The sequence below is a fragment of the Melozone crissalis genome, unplaced genomic scaffold (genome assembly GCF_028551555.1).
Source record: "Melozone crissalis strain CALT ecotype California unplaced genomic scaffold, PUWL_Pcris_2 ptg000033l_1, whole genome shotgun sequence".
Lineage (NCBI taxonomy): Eukaryota > Metazoa > Chordata > Aves > Passeriformes > Passerellidae > Melozone > Melozone crissalis.
In genome coordinates, this window is record NW_026535811.1 from 1,410,607 (window position 1) to 1,432,597 (window position 21,991).

General features: G+C 43.0%; 1 protein-coding gene across 14 annotated transcripts in view; it reads right to left on the reverse strand.

Moving 5' to 3' along the window:
• The window catches only part of SOX5 (SRY-box transcription factor 5), a 590,818-nt gene that overhangs the window by 37,270 nt on the left and 531,557 nt on the right, over positions 1-21,991 (reverse strand). For 13 of the 14 annotated variants that reach the window (XM_054281898.1, XM_054281897.1, XM_054281899.1 and 10 more), the window contains one exon: positions 12,979-13,125. In XM_054281898.1, the coding sequence (XP_054137873.1) occupies positions 12,979-13,125 (147 nt within the window). The remainder of the gene's footprint in view (positions 1-12,978; positions 13,126-21,991) is intronic. The other variant, XM_054281896.1, reaches the window with a different exon arrangement.

The window sequence follows — 21,991 nt, forward strand, 5'->3', positions numbered from 1 at the left end:
TGTCAGAATGCCCAAGCATCCTTGTGAACTCTGCTGGCAATCCCCACAGACAAACAGCACAATGTGCTTGAGGAAAGCAGCCAGCAGGAGATTTCCAGGCTCATTTTCCTTGAACAGGAGTTTGCAGTCCCACCGACCTCTAGGGAAACCAGATGAGTTATGGATGCTTATCCCAATGCAGACCCAAATTTCAGCATTTGTTTCATCCACACAGAAGTAAATGACTTAGTCCTATCACCATTACTCTTCTAATTGGGCATTTGCTGTTCTGTTTGACTGGAACCAGAAGTGAGAGCTGCTCACCACCTTGCTGAGAGGACCCAGGAAGAGCATTTTCAGTGCAGCATGGAAACAAACTGCAGGAACAAAGAGCTTTTAGCCTTTACTTGCACCTCGTGGTGAAAAACCTCCTTCCCATTCTGCGCCTCTGAGTGAGTGAAAATTCAGCTCAGCAGCCTCATATACAGAAAAGCCCCAGTGAAGCTGAGCAAACCTTGCCAGGCTGGTCCTGAAATGAGAAGGGTCCATGTTGAGTAGGGATAAAACAGACACCAGGGCAGAAAGACTGTTCTTCACTTGGGATTCTCCTTGCCTGTGCTTCATGCCAAACCCAGGCCCTGCTGTTGGCTTTTTGCACCTATTGTTCAGCTGAATTTCTCACAGCACTGCTCCACCTGTTGATTTATAATGTTATTATAAATAACGTCATTTATTAATAACATTAATAACGATAATAATGATATTATGTATAATGTTATTTGTTCATGAAGTGCTCAGGTCAGGGGCTAAGCAGGAGGAGTGATTTAGGCATAGGTCAGCAGGGACTGATGCAGACACTGCAAATCTGCAGGGGAAGGTGACAACTGGTCTTTCACAATTTTCACCATGAAAATCACATCACATGTAGTAAAAATCATTAGAGAGGATCACAAAATTGTGGGGCAAAGGAAGGGAAAGGATTCTTCCCATGAGGACTGCTTCTCCCAAACTGCCCCCACTAAAATACATGGCACCAGTAAAGTACAGGGGGGGAAAGAAAAAAATCACTTCTCCAGTGTACCATAGGAAATATTAATTAATTAGAGCTCACAATTACTCTGACAGCCTTTGCCTTATTTTCCAGCTGGGAAGAATAAGGCACAAAGTGGCTGAGTGATTTGCCTAACCTCACACAGTGAGTAAAGAGCTGAGTCAGGAGGAAGAGCAGAGCCACTCTTCCTCAGAGCAGCCTTTGGGAGCTCCACTGATACTGCACTGAACCTCCTGAAATGTCCAGCTGCTTCAAAACAAGCTCCAAGAACAGCAGACAGAGGTCAGACAGCTTGATCTGTGGTGATCTATTCCTGAAGTTGTGCTGGGCAGAAACCGTAGTGGTCTGTGCCCCAGTTCATTTTGCTGTTTTAAATCCTTGCTGCATAATTCTGAACATGTGGAGTTGAGTCCGTATTAATGCCCTCTCCCACCCATAACAAGGCTGTTTAAAAATGGAAATAAGACATTGGGCTGGATTCTGCTGCTGCCTAAACTGAACCCAGAGTCACCACCCTGCAAGGAATAATCCCCATAAACGCTAGGCAGAACGAGCACCAATAAAAACAACAAACCTGAAAGGATGGGGAAGACTTGGAAGGAAATAAAACAAGGACCTGCAAAGCCAAACAGCACTACAAACTGGTACATTTTAAATGAACAACAAGAAAACAGAAGCCACAGTGATCAAAGCCTCCCACCTCCTCTCTGTGGTGGATGACACCTTCGCTGGGAGCACACCACCACCTTTAACCCCACACCTGCAAAAGGAATTAGTTTCAAAAAGAATACACACCAAGGAGAACCATATCAAAACAAATTAGCAACAGACCCCTCGTCCTGCTGTGGTCAGGCAGGAAAGGTAGGGATGCTCACAGTTGCTGAGATTCAGGGGGGAAAAAAGACAAAACAAAACCAATCCTCCCCCACCCCTCAAAAAAACCCCCCAAAAAAACCAAAACAAAAAACCCCCAGCTGTTGAAAACTTTGGAAGAAACAAGTCCAAAGACCTTGAAAGAAAAGAGATTTCAAACAGCTTGGACAACTGGCAGGGGGCTCAGAAATTCCTTCTCAAAAAACACCTGTGTGTTCTGTGACTCTGGGTATCCCCACGCAGCCTAGGCAGATTTCTCACTAGGAGAGGCAGCAAGTACAGCCCAGGAATATGCAGTACAAGGATAATGTACACTGCATTTATGTACAGATACACACAAGTGTTACAAAAATGGCAAAATGTGTTTTGCAACCGTAGCCATGACCTGCTTGACAATTTGTTTTTCCAACTAATAGCTTGTCAAAGGAAAGCTATCGATACAAAGCTCATCTGTCTTTAATGTTTGCATGCCATTGAAAACACCCCAGATCACTAAAATCAAAATGAATTTACACTCCATCCTGCTGGATATCTTTATGTTTCACCTCCTTTTAGCAGCAAGATGAAATCCAACCAGCAGATGCAGAAACTGGAGGCAGTTTAAGGCACTCTAGGGAATGTTGAAAGCCAACACACAACTCAGTAAATGCTGCACTCAGACAAGGATTGGTTTAATTCTTGTACCCCATCCATGTTCCCATATGTGGCGTCAACCACCTGAGAGAACATCTCCTGGGAATAACATTAATAATTACAATAATGATATTATATTATTATTATTATAATAATCAATATATATATATAATATAACAATATATAATATATAATTAATATATAATAATATAATAAATAATTATAATAATGATGTTATATTATTAATATAATATATATATATTATTAATAATTATAACAATGATATTATGTATAATGTTATTTGTATAATGTATTGGGAATGGTTGGGATTGTTGCATCCAGGCTGTTTTTCAATTGCTGATCCCTCGGGTCATCCCAAAGAGACTCAAGTACAGCTCCTGACCTTACAACAAACTTTCTCTGTGAATTTGAGTGAGCCACTCCTTATCTAACCTTCTGTGCATGGCCACTAACATCCCTGTGAAGTTACCATAAAATGGCACCAAATATAAAACCTAGTGCTTTGTACATGGCTCAGAAAGCAAAGGGTCACCCTTTGCCTCAACTCTCCCACAAAACTGGGGACGAGACAACCTTCCACCTGTGAAAAGGGTTTATTCCATGCATGGCCGTGAAACTGCATGGCAACACCAACACTTGCAGCCCTTTAAGTTTAGGAACTACTATTGGTGCTATATACTTAATTCTCTCTCTTCCTCTATCTATATCTATAACATCTATATCTATATCCTATATTTATATCTATATCTATATCATCTATATCTATATCTATCTATATCCAATAATCCATGTCTATATATCTATAGATCTATAGATATAGATATTGACCCTACCTGTGTTTATTCTACTTGCTGCTGAATGCAGAAGAGTGCTGAAGGAGTATTCAGCCCCCCTTGGTGCACAAGGCTTCAGATGCTGTTCCTGCCTCACACCAGCAGAAATGAAATCACCATCAGGACCAGAACTGGGGCCAAATTGCTGGCAGGCACAATGAACCACTAATTGCTGGATTCATTAGTACGACTCATAGTTTGTCCCCATGAGATGCTGAATACTTTCAGCTCCTTTTAAAACCTTGCATCTTGGAAATTAAAATTAACAACAGCAAACTAGTATTTTTGTTACACTGTAGAAACCCAGCAGGAATTTGAAGTCAGATCACAGGAAAGCTAAAATTCCATTATGTCAAATTAGGCAGATTTTTATCCAGCCCTTCCCTGTGAATTCTGGAGAACATGCATGCAACCACACACAATAGCTACTCCATGCTGCTCCTCAAGCCTAAACAATTGGTTAAAATAGTTTTTGTAATGCCGACAACTGCCTCACAAAATACCTTTAAAATCCCCCACACCACACCATTAGGACCAACCTATTCTTTTCAGGCATCAAACAAACGTCTGTTTAAGAACACATCCAAGAGCATTTCCATCACTCAGGCAGGGCAGTTCACCTCCCAGGAGCTGACAGTGTCAGGGATGGAAAGGGAGACAGGCAGGGAGAAGGGACCTCCAGTGCACCCACTGGCTCCACTGAGGGCACAGAATGCAGCCCGGGCTCATCTCCAGGAGCTCCAGCTGTGTCAGAGGTTACCCACGAGCCATTTCTTGATGGTTCAGAGCTGATGCCTACAGATCTCCTTTTATTTTAATGATGACTTCCATACAGATGTTAAGACATTCTTTGTCCACACAGAAGCGTACGAGAGGGAAGTTGACATCTTAAAAAAAAGAATTCTAAGAGACTGATTTGCTTTTTGTGAACAGGGCCAGCTCTGGGCAGTTTTCATATCTTATCCAGAAGAAAAAAAAAAAGGAAAAAAAGCGCCCTTCACCCTTTTCTCCTATGCTAAAGCTGCTGTGTTTCTGTGACTTATTCTGGGCACAAATCCTAGAGCACTGACTCAATGTGTATGTCACCAGTTAATTACTTCAGGAGAAGACACTGGGGCACTTGGAAAGCACAAGATAATTTTATCTCCTCACCAGTAATGACACGAATTTACACAGCACTATTTGCTCTGCCTGAGCCCAGAGGGGTTCACAAAGGGAGTCCCAAAGATCACCATGGGAATCCTTCCAGCCTCACTGAGCCATCCCCATCACAGGAAAGGCAGGAGCAGGACACACCACATCCATCTGAGATTCCAGGTGTCCCACTGCTGAGAGCCATGCAAATGTGAGATTGTTAACCTCAGCACTCATCTGTGTGTCAGTGTGCACAAGGTCTGTCTGTGTGCATGTGCTGAACTTTCCTCACCCCAAATTTGGTCTGGGCCTTTACAGAGAATATCCTTTACACAAGGATATATTCCTTGTGGAATATATCCACTCATTTATACAAATGAGATATAATTCATACAAATTACAAATAATAAGCAAATAGAGATAAATTAATTAATTTCAGAGTTTTAACTGCAGACTCTATTTCCTTTGGACACCTGAAAGCAGGAGGAGAGTACCCAGAAAAGGAAAGAAGATCATTTCAGAGAAGACTAAGAGTATTGGAAATAAGCACAAAAAGGGGTCACTCTGATCTGCAAGCAAAGCAGAAAAAAGCCAAGAGTTTAGATTAGCAGAGCTCAAGATTGACTGAGGCAACCAACAAGCTCAATTCAAAATATATTAACTTACAGCTGTAACCTGGAGCCTATACAGCTCCTAGCATGGCTAAAGATAAAAATAATCAGTGACCTGGAATGACTGCTCTCCCTGAGAGAGCCACCTTTGCAAAGAAAGACATTCACAAGAACCCACACAATGAAAACACTCTCCAGGACTGCTACATGCATAAGTTTTCTCCTAATTGTACACTGAATTAAAGCTGCTTTACTTATGAAATGCCTCAAACTTATGAAATACCTCAAAAATTAAAATACTTTCGCAACATCACGACTCTAAATTGAAAATCTCTCTCTGTGCTGCTCCCATCACAGACATGGCCTTCCCTTCCAAGATACTCAGAAATCTTTCATCAAACACTTTTTCCCTAATTTTTTTTTTTTTTTACCAGTTCTGGCAATAGCTTATCTTTGCTTTACAAGCAGCAAGGAAAAATGTGGCAAACAGAAACTGAACTCATTCATTAGCACAAAACGTACACATTGGAATCCACACTGACAGCATTAATGGATGAAGACACGTGGCCAAGAGTGAAATTTTAAACCAGTTTCATATGGTAGACCCTGTCTCATCAGCCTCTGATGTACTTTGGATACTCCTGAATTTTCTCTTTGGGTACTACTGAGCCACTTTTACTGGGAGATTCTACACCAGAAAGTCTAATTCTGCTGTGAAGTATTTATGTCTTAGCAGAATTGTCAAGATGATATCTTCTATCGTTTGAGACTCAAAATTAATCCCACTTTAATAAAAAAGTAACTCACAGATTAATTTTCTTAGCTTCTTCCTAAGCCTTTGAGATACATTTATACCAATCTCTAAGTTTCACGCATGACAACATGAAGATTTTTGTTTAAATGAGATTCTTACACACTCACAAGACTTCAGCACCTTGGACCTTAAGGAGGCTCCATTATAAAACCAAAACACGAAGCCACACTGCTTTGGAAAACATGTATACTCTAAAGTGATGCTTTCCACATAATGTCCCTGAATCCCTCTTTTGCAACAGCTCATTTTACACTGAACAGCTCAAACTGCATTCTGCACAACACATGTGTAGTTCTGAGAAACCTGAGTGAAAAGTTGCCAAGCACTTCATGTAAATCTAAAGTTAATACTAATCCAAAAGAAACTGTCTTGCTGAATTTGAGAAGAAAACTGATTTTTCCACTCTGCTGCTAAATTTTGCTTCTCTTCAGATACCCACAGCTACCAGGGATTAGAGATTAAAATGTTTCAGATTAAAATATTTTTGGAGCTGCCTTGTTAGGTGATTATCACTCAGGAGCCCTTCCTGCACAAGGCATTTCCCTGCTGCTCCTTTGAGCTGCATTCTGTCAGAGCACGTCAAGAGGAGCTCACGTCAAATCCAGCATGCAGCGTGGATACAAACCCTTGTGCAGACAAAACAAGCAGCCCCTGTCAGGCTGATCACACCGGGACTTCATTCCTCCACCTCAGAAATTCCCTTCCTGTGCTGAAAAGGAGCTGTACATTTGATGAAAGGTGACTCTGCTGCTGCCACTACACACACCTGCCACACAGCCTTTCTCTGGCTGTTGGCACACAGGGAGATGCTCAAACACTTGGTCTGGAGCTGCAAAAGGGAGGATTTAATTCCTGATCAGATGTACCTGGTTCCTCTCTGGAATTACCTGGGAGAGTGAGAGCTCCCCCCAATCCATGAGACAGGGACATTGCTGCACTGCCATCACCTGCACAAGCCTCTGCTCCTGGATAAACACATCCCTGGATTCAGAGACTCTTAACAGCCCAGAGGCTGAAAACCAAACCTCTGGAATAAAGGATGGCTAAAAAATCTCTGGAATAAAGGATGGCTAAAAAATCTCTAGGATAAAGGATGACCTCTAACAAGAATTTCCCACTCTGAAGGAAATGATCCATTAATCTGATACTGGCATAACTCCCTGGTTTGTCATCTGTACTTAACTTAGAGCTAACATTGGCTCCCCATCTTTTCAGGGCTGCCACATTCAGCAGCCCGCAGTGAGGAATGAACTTCCTGTATTTCTCCTCATGGCTGGTTCCCCTTCTTCAGCATAAAGACCTTCTGATAAATATTTTCTAACCCTCCCCACAGACCAAGGCCATCCAATGCAAGGAGCATCAACAAAAACCACCGCAACCAGAAAAATAAAATTTTTGTCTCTGTTGTGTTACGCAGCTCCAGATTGCACGCTCTCCTAAAGTCCTTTAATGCTATTTTTAGGACTTTGTGGACAACTGGCACCACCAGCTCAACAGCTCTCTCAGTGGCACTAAAAACCCTTGACTCTGTGACACTGTTTTCTTATTTGGGACCAATGCAGTCTCCTCTTGCTCTTTCTCATTTCTTAGTTCCAACTGACAGAAGAAGGGCAGCTCTGTCAGGAAAGCTTCTGAGAAGTAATGCTCAGGTATTTCTGAGTAACCTGAATGGGGTTCACTGATACAAAACTGATCAGAGCTACTGACTGCTGCCCTCCCCACCAGTTTTATTTATTTACACCAGATTCAGAAGGCATTAACAGCCAAGAACAGCAGAGAAAGGACACAGTGCCTGGTTTTTACCCCTTGCTTTACCCCTCTGCTCCTCCCCGAGTGGCTTTGAGGACCTCTCTCAGGAATAAAGCAGTCTTGATTGATAGCTGGGTATCTCACTTCTGCTTTGCCATCAGAGATTCTGGAGGGTTTTTTCCCCTTTTTGTTGTATTTTACTCTGAGTTTTCACTGTAAGGAGTGCCAGCTGAGCCTGACATGGGTAAATTGGCTGGCAGGGATCAGGGAAGAGGAGCTGTGGACAGCTCATCTGAAAAAGCATCCTAGCAGCTCCTCCACATATTTGATTTATTTTTAGGAAAGTGAGGAGGGCTGTTAGGCAGCAGAATGCTGTGCAAGGCCCTACTGCTGTTTAGATGCTGCTATTAACATTGCCTGTATTGTTTGGAACCCATTTGCTATTTCAGAAAAGCACCTTAAGAAGTTCCATTAATACTCATCATTTCCCTGTGCTCCAGCAAATGGTTTAAAAACTCATTGTTTATGTGCCTGCATGTCAGATGCACAGGCAGGGGAGCAAGGGAGAGGAAAACAACTTCAAAGATTCTGTCACCAGCTCCCCATCTGACTATTTAGGATCAAAAGCATGGGCAGCAAAGGAGAGAGGCTCCCAGGTAAGGAGATTATTACCCACAAGATGGGCAGGGAGGCTGGAGAAAGGAGCACAGCACAGATGAGCACACAGCTCCCTGCTCATCACTGCCTCTGTATGTAAACTTTCCCTTGATTATCTCACAGCTATTTCTGACCTGTTTGATGCTCTGGCAGGGGGATTGGGAAATGCAATCACTGGGAATGTTTTGGATGTACTGATGTATAATATTCTGGTGCTAATTGTTATTCCGGTGCTGAAAAGATTAATAGATTAATTTAGCAAGGATTTTAATTTTTTTTTTTTTTTAAATCAGTGGCATATGAAGAATTGTGTCCAGCCTGGAAACTCTCAAAAATAGAAGAAATGCTGGAGATAAAAGTTGAGTAAATATAGCCCAGTGTTTTATCAGGGATGCTGTGTCTTGCATCACTTTGGTGAGAACTGCAGTCCTTAGCTGTAAAATACTGAAGTATTTTAGAAATGCCTGAATTTCCTGTTGCTTGGCATTCAGGCATTCAGCAGCTCTGAGCTCTCCAGCCACTGAACAGGACAAGGAGTGCCATCAGTACACGGGGCCTAATTGAGCTGTGGGTTAGTTCCGCACAGGTTCCTCTTCTCTGCTCTTCTGGGAGAAGAATTTGTCCCCCTGCAACACAATCACCTGCACACAGGCATTTTATCAATTTAAATTGGATGCTTTCCATTAGCACGTTCAAAAATAGCAGCTCTGAGGGCACAGGGAGTCTGTGTGTCCACTTTTCACCAGGCTCCTCCACATCAGTCATGTGGCAAGGGAGTGATGCACAGAATGGGGACTAACGCTTCCCCCAAGATCTCCCCAGGATAAAATTCCACATTATGAAAGGGAGAGATGAGAGGAAGGGAGACAAATGCACCCAGCTTAACAGGGCTGCTTAGGGTGGTCATCGAAAATGAAGTTCAAGTCAACAATTTGCCTGGAGTAGAATCAGAAATATCATGGAGATGATACAGATTTTACTGTTTTAGGGCCTTTTCCTTATTTCCTCCAGACAAGGAAACAAGGAAAAGGAATTTCCTTTTCTTTTTTCCACTATATTTTTATAAAGAAAGCTTTCCTACCAAAACTACTTAATCCCACCATCAGTTATGCCTGGGACAGGAAAATCCACAGCCAGCTCCCCACATAAGGAGTTCTTCTGCAGAGAACCAGAACCTTCTGGGCCACCTCCAGGCCCATCTGCACAAGCATCAGAACTTTCAAAGGCCATGGAATTGCTGCCCATAGGTGGCATGAAGGAAATTCCATCAGAAGTGTTCCCTTTGGTGATCAGATAATGTGAAACCAAAGCACCCTCTTCAGTTAAAGACTCAGATCGATATTTCTCTGAATATTGCAGCTGAGGAGAATCTGACTGTGTGCATCCAGCTGCTCAGTGCTGCTCCTGCCCTGTCAGAAACACATTTCCTCTCCTTGTCACAACTCCCAGGTGCTGCTGCAAAGCATCACTGCCAGAGGTATTTGAATAGAACAAAAAAAATTGATTTGGACAATCTGTGTGCTCTTGTCATTGATGGAGACACAAGAGGGAGCAGGGTTAGGGCTGAGGCCACAGCACGGTTAAAAGAGAAGTGCCCAGGAATTCTCTCCTGTCACATTTCACACTGAACTGCTCCTGTTTTACAGCAGATGCTACAGACAATACACTCTGCTCCACTAAACAGGGGGAATGTTTAGCTGCATTTACAAGCTGCACTGCAAACTCACTCCAGAACTACTGCACTTGAAAGGTTCCATGGAAAGGGCCCGAATATTCCAGTGTGCAGGCACTGGATGCTGTATTTACCCATGCCACATCAAAAAACAGACACAAAGGCAGGAATGAGCAGGGCCCTGACCATTTACAGGGGGGTGTGAAGCTGCAGGTATAAAACACCTGATCTGAGGGCACTGAGGCCTGGAGCTATCAGGTGGGAGGCCTACCAGCATGGCACAGGTCACAGTTCAGACAAACACAGTGCCCACAACACTGCTCTATTTTACCTTGTGCCTGGCCCTGTATAAGCAAGAAATTACTTGCAAGCAAGGCTTGAAATGCCCCACAAGGAGGGCTGGGAAGTTGTTCTGCCTAGTTCTTCCCTGCACCTCTCCACCTGGGAGCAGGGCAGCACAGGGCACCGACACCATCAGGGGCAGGCTCTGGAAACGCAGCCCAGCGTGGCAAGCCCAGAGCTCGCTGCCTCTCAGGGGCTGAGGAGGAGGAGGCAGGATGTGCAGGGTGTGCTCAGCACCCCGGCTGTCCCCGAGCCCTCCAGGAGAAGCTGCGCTGAAATTGCTGAATCCGTTTCCGCAGGCCGCGCGCGCCTCTCCTTGGACAGCCTCCATAGCTCTGCTCCTTCCCTCCGCTCTGCTGGCAGGCTCTCCTCCTCCTTGGAAGGGAGCACAGCCCAGCTCCTCACCAGGGCTGCCAGAACGTGTGCAGCACACAGAACACAGCCCCGAAAGGCTCCCCGAAAGGGAAGGGACGGGCTCTGCGGGTCACAGCTGCTGCGAGGGGAGCAGGGCAGCCCTGCTCAAACACTGCTGGGCCACTGATAAAAGCCCTGCCAGAACAGGAGGTGCCAAGGTCTTAGAGGAGTTTCAGGGATGTTTTCAAGTCTTGCTAGATTTAAAGGATGATCCTTGGCAAGCTCCCCCTGATGCTTCTCAGCGTTTCTAGAGCCAACAGTTGTTCCATCTGCTGCTGAGGCTGACTTTGAAGAATCCTTGCAAAGAGCAGCACACTAACTTTAACACCACACGACAGGAGAAAATGCCACAGCTTTTCAGAAGTGACCTAGATGTTTGCCAGTAGCTTGACACACTCTCAGGTGAGGCTGTCTCCTTGTCTCCAAACACTCGAGGGTATTACCAAAGCTGTGCCAGTGTAAACTGTGGGCTCAAAGCAGAGATTCAGTAAACAGCTTCTACGGAAAGCTATTCTGAGGCATTAACTACTCCTCTGTGGAGGTCTGTACAGTAAGAGTGAGAAATATCACCACAAACTAACCTCAGGAACCCAATTGCTTATGGGGATTAAAAAAAAAAAAATCTAAAAAAGTCTGCAAAACTCAAGACGTATTCCCTGACAACAGTTTGAAAAAAATTACATATAAAAAAATCAGCAAAGAAAATAAACTTTTAGCGCTGTTGAACACAAACAAGCTATGAAAAAGCAAAGAAAGGTCCACACAGACACCAAGGAAGGTGTTTAGTTCCAACACATAAGCCTCAGTTTCTGCCATTGTGATGGATTTGCCACTGTTTCCTGAGCCAGGCCACTGCACCATTGTGTAAGCCGTGTTCTAATTGCTGTGGGCTCCAGAAAGGTTTCTTTGCCGTTTAGTATGATAAGTAGCTGTGCTCCCAGGCCGGGTTCAGAGCTCAGAGCAGCCCAGGCAGGTCAGGTGCCCTGAGTGCAGCTCCCACCTCGCTGCTGCTGAGGACAGACAGAGGGATGTGTCTGTCACACACCATTACCATTAGAACAGAGCCTCCTTCTTTCATCCCAGCTGAACTCCCGGCTCTCTCAGCAGGAATGCTAAGTGAAATCAATGTCTGGGATTTCCAGCAAGAGCTGGGAGGTCACAGCCACTCTATCATTTCTCAGCATTCTCCCTTCTCCTTCCCTCGCGCTCCCTCCCAGCCTCCAACTGGCACACAGCAGATTGAAAACAGCATGCAGCACAGGACTTACTCTGCACAGTTCTACAGCCTTTTGGAGCCCCCTTCCTTCCCTTCTGGCCCACTTTTTTAGATTATTCCCCCCTCCCCTTTGAAAAATAAGTTCTGTTTGTCTCCTATGGAGCTGCAAGGCAAAGGCACTGCACTCCTGAAATTATGAAAAAGCAATAAAACAAAGGAGAAAACAGAGCTGATCTCGACAGCTGCCAGTAGAAATGGTTATGCTCAATGTTACCAGCAGACATGGCAGGCCTTGGAATTCTGCAACTGCCACAAAACCCACGCTCTGCCCCTGAGATCTCCTGAGACACTCTGCTGCACAGGAGAAGCAAATTCAGCCCTGAGACTTAAAGTGCAGGAGATCTGCAAGCTGCCAGCCACACACACGACTCCCCCTCTTGTAAAATGCACAAACTGGGTAACCAAACACTTTTTAGAAAACCCAAAAATCTCCAATTAAGTATTGCACAGCTCGGTGATTTCTTGCTCTAAGAGGCCAAGCCAAGGAAAAGCCACAGGAAGTCAGAGACTCTGCAGTGAGGAGAGAGAAAAGACATGACCTAGAGCTTGACTCATCAACCCAGCAGCTCCTGATCTCAAGCCATGTCTCTCATTCCCTGAACATGCATCTCACTGGGCTGACAATGGTATTATTTATTTGTCTGGTTATTTTTAATCTGCGCTGCTTTACTGTTGGGGTACAAACAGGACACCGCTGTCAGCTCAGGGCATCTCTCCTGACGCGATAAAGGACACGGACAGCGTGCTGGAGGGCACTAACAAAAAGGAAGGACACATGTTCCACCCAGCTCCTGCTGTCACCCACAGAGGGCTGCTCTGTCCCCGCATTCCTCACTGAATTATTCCCAGATGTATTGCAAGAACAAATATTCTCCCATTGCAGGGGGACATCCCCAGAGGCCCAGGGCGGGTACAGTACCTTGCTCTTGGGAGGAGGGCTGGTTGTGCTCTTGTCTGTGTGGATGCTGGTGGGGGACACGGCAGCACCAAGGCTCCCCTGGGCAATGCCAGGGATCTTTCCTCCTGGAGACACCTGCATGGCAGCGAGCTGGGCAGCATACAACTGCTGGGAGACAGAAACAGAGAGGGGAAAGCGTGGCATGGGGAGCAACACAGCACAGAAACCATCATGGTTGTTTATGGTAAATAGTTATAAATAATATTTATAATATTTATTTATGAGACATAAATACAAATAAAGCATCTTCCCAAAACTTCTCCCACGGCAGATGAGGCGTTTTCCCTCCAATGGGCATTTTTTATTTAGCAGTTGTGTGTCTGAAGACAAGTCACAGACATCTTTTATGAAAAATCATTTCCTTAGGATTTTTTCCTCCTGAGAAGCTAAAAGGCCTCAGGAACAAAATGTAAACAATGGTTATCTGCTGCTGTGGAATGCAACACGTGCATCTGTGATTGGTCTCATGGGGTTGTTTGTAATTAATGGCCAATCACAGTCAGCTGGCTCGGACAGAGGGTCTGGGACACAAACCTTTGTTATCATTCTTTGCTATTCTATTCTTAGCTAGCCTTCTGATGAAATCCTTTCTTCTATTCTTTTAGTATAGTTTTAATGTAATATATATCATAAAATAATAAATCAGTCTTCTGAGACGGTTCTGTGCTTCCATTTCATGTTTCTCTATTTTACTCGCTGTGTTCTCCCTGTTTTCACCAGGCTGTAAGGTGTCTGGGACAGGGAATGCCAAAATTGTATTTAGTAATGACAGTAGGAGTCCACTCTCAGTGGGATTATGGGGAACCATTAGAGTCAATATAAATATACACATGTATTGATATGTGAATAAAATGCTGTCCATTAACTACTAGAAGCCCCAGTTAAATCTAAGAAACCTTAGATAGATGCAAATTTGGTCTTTGTATCTATCTAAGAAACCTTAGATAGATGCAAAGACAAAATAAATACTGGGAAGGAATATTTTTCCATGCAACAGCCCAGAAAAAAGCCTTATTTCCAGGTGAAAAAATGGAATATATGAAATTTCAAATGTATGCTTTACTCTCACTTCAGGGATAGACACACCTGAAGAGAATGAAACACACAGTGTGGTGTGGAGAAACCTGGAAGGAGGGGTGAAACAAAATCTATAAAGCCTTCATTCATGCTTTTTAAAACCTTCTGTCCTCCTGTTATCAGATTCAACATCTCACCTCAATTTGATTTATTTTGAGAATTAAAACCAAACACTCAATAAAATGTTATAAAAGGTCCCTTGTTAGAGTCCTCTCTTAAATGTCTCTGTCTGCAACACAAACCAACTATTCTACAGAAAAAGCGGTATCAGGCCCAGCTCTCAAAGGAAAAATGTGTTTATGAAATTGCAAAGGTCTGAAACCTATTTAACCAGGAAGATTGCTCCTATTTCAAAAAAATTGAAAGAAATACACAACCTGCAGCACTTTTCTTAAAATTTCGCTATTTTTTGACCTTTTGTATTACTGAACTTGTCTATTCATATTTAAATGTTTCAGGACATCTCCAGCCCATACCCAAGGAAAGGGCAAAGGTGTGACCAAGTGTTGTGAAACTTGGCCAAATGACAATAATTTGTAATTCATTTAATGGACAAACTGAACTCCAACAAAACAACATCTCTATCTCTGCTTCTCTAGTGGCATCAGATTTTGGAACAATCAATAAATCTCTGCAGAAATATTCAACTATCACCTAAAATACATCTGAAAACATGCAATATTGCATATGGGCAGGGGAGAGGAACCATAATCATTTAGCTATAAACAAACAATAGATGTTACTTTTAAATCGCTTTTTCAGAAGCCCAATTCTGCCTTCTTGAAGTGTTATGTATCTTTTAAAATTCAGAATATTACCCCTATTTATTATATATAGCAAAAATAAACCTGCCCAAAGCTGTGGTGCGTCACTGATTGCAAGGGAATGCCTTGGCCAGAATAAAGCAGTCAAGGCCCTATAGATAAAAAGTCCTTAAATCCTACACAGTAATGAAACCAGCACCTCAAAAAGCAAGGAAAACAATGTTATTCTGTATCACACTGGTATATACTGGGTTTGAGCCTCTTAATTTTTACCCTGTGTAGGATTTAAGGACTTTTTATTTAAAGGGTCTTGACTGCTTTAATGTGGCCAAGGCATTCCCTTGCAATCAGTGACGCACCACAGCTTTGGGCAGGTTTATTTTTGCTATACATAATAAATAAGGGTAATATTCTGAATTTTAGAAGATACATAATGCTTATTCAAGACGGCAAAACTGGGCCTCTGAAAAAGCAATTAAAAAGTAACATCTATTATATAACAACATAACAATATAGTTATTATTATATTATATTATATTATATTATATATTATATTATATTATATTATATTAATATATAATCATATTAATATATTATATATTATATATAATAATATTAATAGCTATTATATATTATATATATAATAATATAACAATATTGCACGTTTTGTTAATCTTTTCTCATTAACCTCTTGTGAAAATCTGCAAGGAAGCCAAATCATCAGAACAAGAGCACAATTTGATACACTTTAAAACAAGCAGGAGGTATTGCTAATTTTTTAATGCTGCCCCTCTATTTTTAGGGTATCAAACAAAAAAAACCCTTTTTCCCTAGGTCAGCACCTTAACTATTTATAATAATTTTCCCAATACACTGAGCAGAAATATTCAGCTGGACTCTGTGAATGGAGCAGGAGCTCTTGGCTGGATGACTCTGTATCACACCAGCAGCAAGCCCAGAGGTGAGGGCAGCTCTGGAAACCTCCCCTTGGGCATTGCTGCTCCACGTTAACAATGCTCATTACTGCTCCGGGGCTACGCTCACAATGAATTCTTGTTCTATTAACACAGAAAACGAGAATGAGATTTAACAGCAATTTTCAGAAGGGTTGAACAAAGTGCCAGCAATTACACAGGCAGCAATAGTTGATTCAAGCACCTATAGGCTTTGGATTACAGTATTATCTCTTATTAAAATATTTTTATTAGTGAACAGTGGAGATTAAGAGCTGTTCATAAAAAAACACCACAGAGAGAGACAGGTGGTGGCGGGAACTGAATCAGTGACTGCAGTAAATTTGTTTCTGATAAAGTATTTTTCAGTGACGATACCACAGTGATGAATTTACAAACCACAGCCCCTGAGTGTCTGAACTGTTGACTGATCCACCACTTCAACTTCTTTGTCATTCCGAGACCCATCATTAAAAATATACACATGAATGGCCTTGCTCTTTGTTTTTGGTTTTGTTTTGGTTTTTTTTTTTTTTTTTTGCATAATCAGGGGTGGGAGGGGGGAATGGGATAAAATGAGACTCACTCAGAATACATGAATTTCATTTTTCTTTACCTCAAATTTATGCTTCCATAAGGCATGAAAACTTAGATTAAGGCAAAAAGAATTTTGCAATTTTGCCTAATTTTGAATCTGCTCAGGTGGCTTTTTAGTTGAAAAGGAAAAAAGAATTCACTGAAAACAAACATTTGATGTACGTCCTACTGTGAGACAGGTTTTTAAAATTACTGGCAACACAGATAAAAGCTACAGAAATTAGAATTAAAGCTGCACTCATTAGTGATTGGTAGCAATGCTTGCTAGATATTCTACCAAAAAAAGTTCTTTATTTACATATTTGAAATGTCAGATTTTATTTCTGTCTGAGTTTCCTTCTAAGACTGTTAAACATTTCAAAAGGACAGGGTAATGTGTACATTCAAACTTCAGCAAAGGCTTCTAAGTGCCCCTTGCTTGCATCCAATGGGAGATTTTCAGAAAACAAAGATAATATTGGAACACAAGGACAGCAGGCTCCTTTAAAAACTCACCAAAGAACACATTGCAAGGTGAATTTGCTAGCTTCCGCTTTGGGCTAATTTCAGATAATAACAATAATTATAACAATAATAACAACATATAACTTATGTTATTAATAACATATAGAGCTCAGGATCCTGAGATGCACTTCACAGTATTTCGGTTTATTTGGGGATTTATTTTATTTTGGTTTGTTCCACCCAGTTCTGAATACAGCTGAGAGTTATTGCTGCTCCACCTCACACCTGCCTTAATCCCAAACAACTCCCACAAGGAGCTGCCCAGTGCAGACTCTGGGGCAAAGGACCTTGTCTGCGCTAAAGTTTCCTGTATTCACCAAGCAAAACCCAGCAAACTGCACCAATTCACCCCAAAATGTGAACCACACAGAGAATACAGAAAATAGGCTAAATATTGGAACTTTGCAGTGCTCCTTGCCTTGGCCTCACAACCCAGCTGGCTTCCTTTTGAACTCCCATCCTGGCTGTTCTCTGCATTCAGCCAAAGAGAAGAGGACAGGTAAGTGAATCACACATCAAGGAACAATAATAATTATTAGAAATCTGGGACTGGGCTAGTTAACAGATAATTAATGTACAGCTTCTAATGAGAGAGCATTGGTGACATGTAGAGGAATTCTCTACCTAGAGAAATTCTGACTCATGATGTTTCAGATCAGATGTGTTCCATGAAGGTGAACTTTGAACAAGATTTATTGTGCTCAGTCATATTTTACATCTTGTTCTGTCAGACCAGACAACATAACAGTCTCTCTAGCCTTAAAAAAGCCCTGAGACTTAGAAGGAAACGCTGAGGAAAACAAGTTCTCATTACAAAAACTGTGCAGCATTCACAAAGAGAACAAGGCTCCGCTTGTACCCAGGCACAGCCCCAGCAACCAGCATCCCTCTCATGCTAGAAAAACATCACTGCTAGAACCAGGGACCACAGGGCTCCCCAGAACAGGATTCCGATCTCCAGGGTTCCAGGCTGCAGCCCTGCTCCTGAGAATAACCCACTGCAGCCACCAGCCAAACAATGCTGGCTTTGACTCCAGAGCAGTGAACAAAGCAAAGCATGCATGTGCAACTCATGGCAGCTCTGAGCTTTCTTAGAAACGGGTGGAACTTTGAGGGGTGGGACACCCATTTTAACTAAAGCACAACTCTGTTTGTATTTTCAGGAGCTTCTTTGGGAAAGACACCAACTCTAACACCCTCAAACGGGAAGAATTTTCCCTGAAAATCCCCTTAACTCTGCCAGGGGATAAATCCTGCTCAACTATTACAAGGTGAGAAGCAGCACCCACGGCACAGCTGCCAGCTCCTGTGACACAGGAAGGGTGAAGGAAGCTCCTGATTAGAGCCCAGACCTGGTGGCTCCTCTGTCCCAGCCCCAGCAAGAAGACAATCCCTGCACAGGATGTAACTGCAGGAACTTATCAATGGACTCTTCCTATCAGAGACCAACCAGATCTGTTCGTCTCTGGGATAAAACATCATTGCAAACTGTGTGTTTGGGATTGCCTGCTCCTTACAAGGGAAGAGATTTTAGCTGGAAAACTGCCCAAGTGGCCCACATATTCATACATCCCATGTTCACACCATGTGACACTAATTGAAATAGAGTGGCTACGTGGAGTGCAATTGGAGAGGAAATTTGATAATGTCTTGTGGAAAAAGCCTGTTGGATGAAATGCTGCAGATAAAGCATCCCCTTCAAGGAAAGTAATTAATATTGTACATATTCTAAAATATTAAAAAAAAAAAAGCTGGCAACAATTTATTCCTTTAGTTCGCTGTGCAGCGCCAGAATGTAATGTATTCTTGCTGCCACTATTATTAATTATTTTTTATGCCAATGGACCTTCTGATGTCAGAAAGAATGGCCAAAGAATGTGTTTAGAGCAAGGCCACCCTTCTGACAGCCTGTTGCTCATGGAGGACACAGTAAAATGGCCAGAGGTGATGTGGGCAGTGCCAACAGGCACGAGCAGCTCCAGGAGGGTTCTGTGAGCTGCACTGCCCCTACCAGCAGCTACCCCACAGTGCAGAGCACTGCTCTGTAATCAATATGAAGTGTCTGAGTGAGGGTGGCACATGGACACTGCTGCTCCAGCACAGCTCTCCCAAATCAGCAGCTCCAAGTCACTGAAGTGCCCCAGACATTTCACTGCACAGCAAAAAACCCCACTACTGCCCATTTGTTTACCACAGGTATGCTTCCCAGGAGCTTTGCTTTTTTATACATATATCCAGATTTCTGGCAACTAGCTCAGAGCACCTGCCTCCAGTAAGTGCAATTTTTCACGTGAGAGACCAAAATTCTCTGAGTGGCCATTTGACAAAACCCTTATTTCATATTGCATTGCTTGACTTGCCTGGTGCTGTACAAAATCATTCATTGTTACCCATTAAGTGCCCAGAGTAGTTAACAAGCAAGCACTGCCAGCAGAATTACTGTAAATAAGGTTCTATATATTTCAGATTGCCGAGCTATAATTAAGGCATTTCACTATTTTACACACATTTCCTTAAGCAACTCTTTCTCCGGTTTTTATTTATAGATTTTCTGTTTGCATTTTAAGTTGTTGTATTCAACAGGGAATTAAGTCGGGGAAAATCTGTGCCTGCTTTAGGACTGATACTGAATTAATTACTCCAAATCTGAATACTCTGTGTCTCCTGAAGTTAAGTGCAGAGCTTGTAGTGGAAAGATTAAGGTCAACTGCATTTCTTATTTTGAGAACACGGATTTGCTGACTTGAATGCTGATATGGCATCAGGTTCTCATATACTGATGATATTCTGAGATTCCTTGCTGACTTGTCCCTCTTCTTCAGGCACGAAGCAGTGACACAGGTATTCTGCACTCAGCCTGCTCTGGAAACCTTTTCTTGAAAAGTTGTGGTAAGAAGTGAGCCCTAAAATACTGAAGTCCCTCTTCAAAGTAAGATGAGATGATAGTAAAGATGACGTAAATTGACAGTAAATGAAGTAAAGAGATGATAATCACCTACCAGAAGCAACAATGACAAATTAGTTTGTTGGGGGGGGGAAATAAACAGATGTAAAAACTCACATTGGATACTTTTTGCCTCCGTATATCTGTGTCTTTATGTATTAACTGTGATATCCAACAGTCAGATGAGGAACATTTTCTTTCCTGTCTGTTTCCCTTTCAACAATAAGAGCAAGAAACACAGCATCTTAATTCAGCTGCATAAGTTATTTTATTTTATTTCCTTTGATTTTACTTCTGGAGGTGGAGAAAGTAGAGCAAGGTTATTATTTTGGGGGAGAAGAATGTCACTCCTCCAGTGTAACCTTTCCAGTTACGAGCTCCTGTGCCACAGAAAATTTTCAAATACGTTCAACTAAATTTACCTCTCATGTAATATTTTTCCATGTTCATTGCTTTAAAATCTCCTTCCCCAAGTCCCCAAGAAGGCCAGCAAGTCCCACCTGATCCTGTGAGGTCCTGCTGTGAAGGTGAGGTGTCATTCCAGGGCAGCAGCTGTCCTCCCCAGCAGCACACTGGGATCCCTTTCCATAGAAAGAATATTGCACAAGGACTAGGGAAAGCTCCAGCTCACACCCACCTTTCCTCTGGCCTTACCCACATGGAATCCCCTCTTCTGAGCACAGTTCTTTTGTTCTGGGCACTGTTAAAGATAAGGCTTGCAGAAAAAGTCCATCAAACCTGTTGGACCTGTGGGAAACTGCAATTCCAATCACTGGCAAAGAGATTGGAACCGGGATTATTCCCAGTTTTGAACCAGAATATTTTGAGCCTCACTGTGTCAGGGCAAATTTGTGTTCCAAAGCAGAAAGCAGCTGAGTTTGGCTTTGGTCAGAATTCTGATGCTCTCAACAGGGAATCCCATCAACCTGGAACTCATGGAGTGCCTAATTTCAAATGAACCCCACTGCTGGAAGCTGGGGAACCTGGATGCCTAAAACAGAAATGTGTGTTAGTTTAACTGGGGTGCTTGGGCTTGGGAGGGGACAGGCTGGATGCTGAAAACACAAACGTGTGTTGGTTAATTGGGGTGCTTGGGCTTGGGAGGGGACAGGCTACACCCAGGGGATGTTGGAGTATGGGAGTGCCATTATCTGAACACAGAACTGCTGAGAGAGCAGCAAGCTCCCAATTAATGTAATTATTATGGAGTTTGCTCCACTATAGGAAAGTTCCTCTTTAACAGAATGGAGTAACAGAACCAATAGCTGTTCGATTTGTTGTTTGATTTTAATGATAAAATGGGTGTGCTCTGTACAACTCCCCCTCCAATGGAGCCCATAAAACTCCAGAGAGCCTGGAACCTCTGTGAAGCTTTGGCAAACCTCTCAGGAAATAACATAAGAAGATGTTTTTTGGTTCATCTCACTATTTCCATGCTCACACTGATGTAACGGGAAAAGTGACACTTTCCATACTCCATTAGGACATGTACGGAAGTTCAGTCTTTAATTCTTGGAGAATTTGTTCCCTCAGAGTGGTCTCTGCAAACACGTGAGGTCCCTGAGGGCTCAGTTCCTGCCTCCCACCACCAGGAACCGCAGCCAGCAAGGTCCGGTCCCACTGCAAGGCCAGGCCGCCACCCATGCACAGAAAGCTGGATCCCACCCCACTGCTCCTCTTTGGCACAGCCTGTACCGGAGCCTTAAGGAGCTGTAGGCATAACAACGTGATTGAAAGTCAAAAGGAGTTTTGTCTCTGACTTTCATGTCCCTCCCGTGCTGTGCAAGCAGAAGAGGAGCCATGAGATGAACTCTGGAACTCTGCAGGGCTGCTCTGGTGCTACAACAGCCAGGAAAGGCTGGAGCCTCCTGCTCCCACTGCAAGGGCAGGTTCTGTCCCTACCATCAGTCCAGCCAGGGGAGACCCAGCCTTCTCCACATTTCTGCACTGCCACTTCTCCCACCGCCCCATCTGGGTTATGTCACCGCATTTCTCCTCCCAGAGAAAAGCAAGGCACAATTCTTCCCAAAAACATTCTGGGTTTCACATTCTCTGAACATCAGAGAAAGAAAATACAATTTTTAGCTCATTTTCTGTGCCTGTGTTTGTGCAAAAGCAGAATGCAATATGGAGAT